This window comes from Leucopleurus acutus (assembly GCF_964270905.1).
Source record: "Leucopleurus acutus genome assembly, chromosome: 2".
In the NCBI taxonomy this organism is placed as follows: Eukaryota; Metazoa; Chordata; class Mammalia; order Artiodactyla; family Delphinidae; genus Leucopleurus; species Leucopleurus acutus.
In genome coordinates this window covers 79,953,654-79,961,084 of record NC_139143.1, presented here as the reverse complement: position 1 = coordinate 79,961,084, position 7,431 = coordinate 79,953,654, and the positions used below count along the sequence as shown (strand labels likewise).

The 7,431-nt window shown below is 52.9% G+C and overlaps 1 protein-coding gene across 2 annotated transcripts in view; it reads right to left on the bottom strand.

The window, feature by feature from the left end:
• Positions 1-5,791: 5,791 nt before the first annotated feature.
• Positions 5,792-7,431, bottom strand: part of MEF2D (myocyte enhancer factor 2D) — a 31,564-nt gene continuing 29,924 nt past the window's right edge. For both annotated transcript variants that reach the window (XM_082834595.1, XM_082834594.1), the window contains one exon: positions 5,792-7,304. In XM_082834595.1, the coding sequence (XP_082690721.1) occupies positions 7,293-7,304 (12 nt within the window). In that variant the 3' untranslated portion in view covers positions 5,792-7,292. The remainder of the gene's footprint in view (positions 7,305-7,431) is intronic.

Genomic DNA, 7,431 nt, shown 5'->3' with positions numbered 1-7,431 from the left:
AGTGTTCTCTCTCCTTATCGAAAGAAAACCAGTGACCTCTAGGGTTGCACCAGGTCCACCACACCTGACCCTGCAGTTACCCCTGGGGAGCAAAACACTTCTCCCTACCTTCAATGCCCCAAAGAATGCATCAGTGAATTTTCCCTTTTTCAAGGTTAGCACAAGCGTAATGAGTCAAGGGACTTCCCTGGTGGTCCAGTGATTAAGACTCCGCACTTGCACTGCAGGGGGCATGAGTTCGATCCCTAGTCGTGGAGCTAAGATCCCGGATGCGGTGCGGCCAAAAAAAAGACTAATGAGTCAAGCAGGCCTTTAGTGAAGTTAGGAGATCACAGATAAGAAATACACTTCTGGTTCTTCTGATCTCTACAACTCAAACTCTTATGCAGCTTGGGGCCCTCCATGAGTCTCTCCTTGCCCCGCCCTCCAGCCTTTTTCCTTGGTCCTTGGAGTTCCCATGTCCCAAGGACGACGACTTCACAGGTGACCAACACTATGAATGGCTTCCCTCTTCATAAAAACCTCTCTACCCATGGGGTGACCTCACCCTGCTGGCCTTCCACGTACACCTCCAACTCAGTTCATCTGAAACGAAACTCATCTCCTTCGGACGTACCTGGTGGCCTTGTCTGGCGCCACAGCACCACCATCCAGTCAGTAGTCCAAGCACGAGTTTGAGAGTCGTTGACTCGCCTCCCTTTCCTTCGTCCTCTACCCTCACCAGGCAGTTTCCGAGTCCTGTTAATTCTACCTCTTAAGTATTTACTAAATTCATCCTCTCACTTGCAAAGGACCCTGACTGGACCTCAATTCTGCCTGCCTTCCAACTGGTTCTCAGCATTACTGTCTGAGGGAGCTTATACTGGCAGGAAGCTTTCTGAAGTGCAAATCTGATCAAGTCCCTCCTCTATTTAAAATCCTTTGATGACCAAATATCTCCTGCAGAATAAAATCCAAATTACGGCAGTCAAGGCCCTTCACAGTGAGGTTTCCGCCTACCTCTTCAGCTCTCTCTGCTATACCTTTGACCCATACCACAGTATTAGATTTCCTGAATGCACCATTTTCTCTCCATACTTTACACGCTATTCCGGCTACCAGGAATGACTTCCCTGCCCTCATTTGTACATGTCTTCCAAATCCAGCTCAAATACCTCCCCTAAGTAGCCTCCCCTGATCTGTACTGGCTCGGATTTCGGTGTGCCTCCTCCTCTGATCCCACAGCCCACTTACAGCCTTCCTACCTGTCATTTAATGCAGCCTGCTGACTCAAGAGTTAACTGTTGGTTCACCTGTCTTTTGTCCCCGCTTAACTGTGAGTTGAGAGGCAGGAGCTGTCTTGTTCCTCTCTGTGTCTCCAATACCTAACAAAGAGTTTCACACACAGCAGGTGCTTAATAAATGTTTGTTGCATATAAGACAGGAGGATGGCATGACTGAAGACTCAAAGGGTCTGTTAAGGAATGGACTGTACTGCCTGGTTGCCCTAGTGGCCAAGGGATGTGCAGTGGAGTTGCATGGACTACGCCTGGAAAAGAGGTTGTGTCAGTTCTTTGAAGGCCCTGGGAACCCTGCCCAGGAGTTTGGGCTTATTTGGTGGGCAGTAGAGAACGATGAGGTGCTGGATGATCAGTGCTGTGCCAAAGATGGGAGGATGGATTAGAGAAGGCGAAGGCTTGGGTTAGAGAAAACGGGTAGCTATTAGTTCTGTCTTCCAGTTGATGAAACAGTGGCTTGGGCAAATGGTGACTACCCGAGGCCACACAGCTGGTAAGCAACAGAACTAGGAGTTGAACAAGTTCTGGACTATGCCAAGTCCAGAGATCTTTGTACCACACCACAGCGGGTATGCAGTAGATGGGGCTTCAAGGTTGTCCCAGTGTGAATGGATACTCCATTAATCAGGATAGGATAGGTTATGTTGCAGACACAATTCTGAAATCTCCGTGGCCTAACATAAATACACTTATTTTCCATTCACACAAAGTCCACTGTGGCGCTGGACATCACCTTAAGGCAGCTTAGCCATCCAGGCTGCTTTGACATGCTTCCACAGTTGCCACGACAGGGAAAGAGCACTTGGAGAATCACATACCAGCTTGATTTTGGAAGTGACACACATTACTTCCAGTACGGTCCACTGGCCAGAACTAGTCTGATGACATCACTTGACTACACAGGGACTGGGAAATACAGTCTTCTATGTGTCCAGGAAGCAGAAGAGGGCAGGAAATATTTGTGGGCAATAGTAATGCCTACCCAGGACATCAGGGGCTGATGTCTATAGAGAAGGAGGGGTGAGGCCAAACAGTCTGAGTGTATGAGATGTGCAAAGGAGAGAGGTTTTGCTCGGGATTTGTGTTAGGTCAAGGCTGTTCTAGTCACAGGCAGCCAGCAGGAGAACCTCATCCGGGCGAGAGTACCTTCTTAACCCTTTCCTGCTCAGCATCTTTCACCTCTGCTCCAGCTAAGGGAGAAGTGAAGCAAAATCTGTAATGACCCTGAGAGGGAGGCAGGACTGGTACAGACGACCGCAGTTTTCAGATGAGGAATCCAAGGAATGAAGACATTCTGTGATGTGCCTGCATATGCAGCAACCAAAGCATTAAAACCACGGTTTGTGGATTTTAGGCATTTGCAGGCCTGTCGCCACCATCGTATGTGGGCCCTTCATACTCCATCTTTGCCTCTGCAGCACCTAGCATGGGCCTAGTACAGAAGAGTGGCCAAACCCTGTTAGTAGTGAGCCAGGCCCTCCCTGTGCACTTCCCTCCAGAGCCCCTGCATCTGCCCTACAGCACAGCTGTGCAGGGCACACGGCTTTGGGCGCAAGAGCCACCAGCCCCTGCCAGCCTCTGCAGAAAGGCACCAGGTGGGGAAGCCCTTTGGGGTATGTGAGGAGGGCAGGGAGAGGCTCCTGGCACTGTTAAAGGGCGCTTCAAAAGGGAGGGGTAGGGCAGCTGCCCCTTCGGGAGGGAACTCTGTGGGGGCCGTGAAGGTGGAATCCATCTGTGCCTAACAGAGTGCCTGGGCAACTTTCTGCCGTGGAAGAGTTTTCCGTAGCTGAAGGTCCTCTATCACACTCCTCCTCCACGCACATTCCATCTGTTCCTGACCTGGCCTTGAGTGGTATTTGTTTTTCTTGTGTCCCAGGATCCCTCCTCTGGCTTCTAACCAGACAACCCTCCTGAGTCCTGGGGCTGCTTCTGCTTCTGACCAGAGCACCTGGAAGAAATTCTCACCTGAAAACCCCACCTCAGACGTCGTGAGTGTCCGCCCGGCAGGCTAACCGCCCTTCTTCCCTGCTGAGGTGGAGCTCTGGACTCCCACCCTGGCAGGGCCACACGATCCTTCCTTCCCCTACTCAGCCGACCGCACCAAAGAAACCAGAACCCAGGCCGAAGTATCAGAAACGTGTATTCTTTTTCTTTTAATAGTAAACCTCTTTACAACAAATATAGTGAAAGAGTTTTCAAACAAAACTCATAAGAATCTCGAGGACTTTGTCTTTTCTTATTGTGTAGAATACTAAGAAAGCATCACCATACAGCACAAAAAGAAATATTGAAAACAAATCAACAGTCACACACTTGGACTCGCCCTCCCCAGGACCCGGGATGAGCCCTAGGAGTGTGGGTGATTGTCGGGTTTGAGGGTGGGGCACCTCGGGGCCTGTCTCCCCTCCCTCTCCCTCCCCCCTTCCCTCTGGGACTTGAATGGGGAAGACAGAGAATCCAGATTCTCCGTATGACACTCCAGCCCCCCTCCCCCGCTACAAATCCCATTCCTTCTACCAACTGCTTAGGGGATGGAGAGGTGGCAAGAGGGGAGCTGAAGCGTTCCCAGGCTCCATGTCTCCTCCCCTCCGTGAAAGCCTAATTTCACCCCCCCATCCCACCCCAGGGGATTCCAAAGAGTCAGTTAAAAATATATAGATATAGATATTTCTAGATACACTTTTACATCATTTGTCTCTCCAAACAAATAAATAATCAGCAAGAGAAGGTGCATTACTTCCTTCCTGTCCAAGGTGGGAAGGGCTGGATAAGGGTCAGGGGTCAGTCTCGCTGCATTGAGTGCACTGCTGGGGGGAGGGGAAATGGTGTGTTCCACTGGGGGAGGGGTGTATGTGTGGGAGGTCCTCTTGCCCACTATCCCTGAAAGCTGTGGGAAACCTGGGGAGGGGAGGGGCATTGGATGACTCCAGTGATTACTTTGGCAAATGCCCAGTTCTTCGGAGGAAGGAGTGGGTGGAGGCAAATTTGGCTTGTGAGAGGAAGAAGAAATGAAGTCCCCACTTGAGGTCTGGGTTCCCAGAGACCCATTCATCAGGCCGGCCAGGGGCCCCTAACCCCAAGAGAAACCTCGGGATACTGAATTGCAGAAATGTCACATATTCATTCACAGATCACCCCCTGCCCCCAGGGATAGAGAGAAAAGGACACGCACACATCCACACATGGTAATCAAAAGCCAGGTTTGCCATTACAAGGCAGAGGGCAAAACTGGTGAATATTGCACCGTGAACTGCAGGGGCCCTCACCCCGACCCCATGTTTAATGGTGGCCAAGCCCAGCCTAGAAAGGTGGGCAGACTGATGGCGGGAATAGCCTGAGAAGGGAAGGCCAGTCATTCAACGTTTATTGAGCACCTATCATTCACCTTTCACCCAATCAGCATTTGTTGAGCGCTGGCTATGTGCCAGGCACTGGGCAAGGCTCTGGGAATGCATGCACGCATGCACAAGACTACACCCTGGCTTCTTTCAAGGTCCTGATCAAGTCTCATCTACTGACACTCCCTCTAGGAACATGCAGGGAGACTGGGCATGCTGGGTGCCCAATCAGCAGTTGGGGGGGTAAGCTGTAAGGAAGGACCACAGCACAGGTGAGCAAAAAGCTGCAGAGAGGAAGAGGAACTTGAGTATCATCCTGAAAGCAGGAGCGGGTGTGGGGGGAAGAGGGTACTCCAAGAAAGGGAGCTGGGTATAAAGGCCTGGGGACTGGGTGAACAATTGTGCGTGGAGCTGCAGGAGAGGTAGGGCTACAGGGAGAAGCAAAGAGGGCCAAGTGCCAGATCCCCAAGTGAAGTATAAACATATCAGAGCTGAGGGTGAGAACAGGGGCTGCAGCAGGGAAGAGAGTGGGGCTCAGGAAGGAGGGTCACAGAGCTGGAAGCCAGGGCTGTGTGGCTGCAAGAAGAGCCATCTGTCCCTCTGTAAACACACACTCAGGCACGCACACACACACACACCCCCTCAGAGCTCAGTTCACACAGATTCACACACACATGCCCAGACGGGCTCAGAGCCACATAAAGGTACACCCATGCAGCCACACACACACACACACACACACACACACACACACACATAAATACAAAGGTACACTCAGACACATAAATACCAGATGCCCTCATCAACACACTCGGGTACCTGTGTGGTCACACGCACCCCTCTGCTCTGGGTTCCTTCCCTGCATCAAGTATCGGAATACTGCAAGCGGCTGGATCGTAGAGGCAGGCAGTGTCGCCTACCACAAAACCGGGCCTTGTCTAACTCTACTTTCCCACCAGGATGAAACCCCAAGGGAGCACTGCACCCCTTGGGCAGAGGGGCTGGGCTTCTTATGTGAAGGAGTGGGGCAGGCCCCAGTCTGCCTGCCCACGTCACCCCAGGACGGGCCCCTTAGGGCAGGGAGTAGTGGTGGACTGCGGGCCGGGGGCCTGCCCCCTCCAGTTTGATCTGTGATCCAGCCTGGGGTCTCAGGACCCCACGCTTTGGCTGCCCCCACTGGGGAGGCAGTAGAGAGGGCGGACTTGGGGGGGGAGGGGAGGGGAGCAAGAACAACAGCAGAAGAATCTCGTCTGTACAGTACAGGCCGTTTGAGTCATTATTATTACAATATACTTTGACAAAAATAGAATCTCATTTCATATCAATACAACAACAACAAAAAAAACAGTTTCCTGGACTGTTACACTGCTAACGTTTTCCAAAGGTTGCTATTTACAATTACAGTAGCCAAGACAGAAGGTGGGATGCGGCCTGGGGGTGGTGGGACAGGAGGTAGCGAGACAATGAGGGCGCCAAGAGCAGGGAGGTGGGGTCAGGAGCGGAAGGAGCTGGGAGGAGGGCTGGGGAGAGGGGCCGAGGAGGAAAGAAGGGAGGCAGGCCTTTTGCGGACCTCCTCCATCCCCTCTCCCACCCTCACACACCACCCCAATGTCCACTCCTCTGGGGATGTGTACGTGCAAGGAAGAGCAAGTCCCCTCACTCACGCTAGTCCCTGGATGCAAGGGTTTCCAGTCCTCAGGCACCCCGGGGTGCCTGAGGCCACCTCCTGCTGAGCCACTTCACTCTCCCCAGTTCTCCCTGCACTTCGTGGCCGGCTTTACAGGGCTGGTGTCAACTGAGGGACGGGGAGCTATTGCACTGTGTATCTTAGAGAAAGTGCTGGGGAAGGGAGGGGGCCCCCAATTCACCCCCTGCCCCAGCCCTTCTGCCCCTCCTCAGCCCTCTCCTCATGGCTCTGTCTTTCTCTCCAACTGTGCTTCATAGGGGCCCCACCTCAAGCCCCTTCCCTCCAGCCTCGATTCCCAGGCAGCCTTCCCAGCCCCAAACCTCGGCCAGCACCCGCACACCTTGGAGGTGCAGATCACATGATAATCAGTTGAGAGTGTGTGGTGTGTGTGCAGGGGCCTCCGGGGCCCAGGCTTGGGTATTCTGCCCCATGTGCCTGTGGCCATAGGAACAGCCGAGAAGCAGAGACCTTCTTCAGAACCTCTGCCTCACTTTTCCCCTGAAACACAAAACCACCCATGAGGCCGACTTTGGGGTTTCAGTCTATTGTAAGGGGTTTTTGTTGTTTGGTAGTTTTTGGTTATTTCCCTCTGTCTGGGGGATGGGGTGGGAGGGCCCCGCATGCAGGGCTCGGCACCTGTCCTTTCCCAAGGCCTATCGGGCCCCCCACCCCCTCCTGCAGCATATGTGTACAACGTGCAAAGTGTCCCCCCCTTCCCGCAAAAAAGAGCCCCCCAGCCAGTGAAACTGGTGGGGGGTGCAGAAAGAGGGGATGGGAGCATCCCCCTCTCCAAAGCGAGAATCCAAATTAAAAAAAATATAATAATAATAATAATAATATAATAATTATACACAAATGTAACCGTCAACAGGACACGGAGCACAAGAAAGGAAGTGGGGGTCGAGCGGGAGGAGCCCAGGACAGGGAGGGGTGGGCGGTGAGATTGTCAACTCTTCATCAGGGAGGCTGAGAGGAGGGGAGTGGGAACCGTCACTTTAATGTCTGTGAAAAGAGGAGATGGAGAAGGGGGTGTGAGGGCGTGGCCCAGGCTACGGGGTATGTGCCCCCCACGTCCCTCTCCCAGTAGGGCCAGGATTCTAGTGGCAGGGCCAGCTCTGAGGGGAGGAAG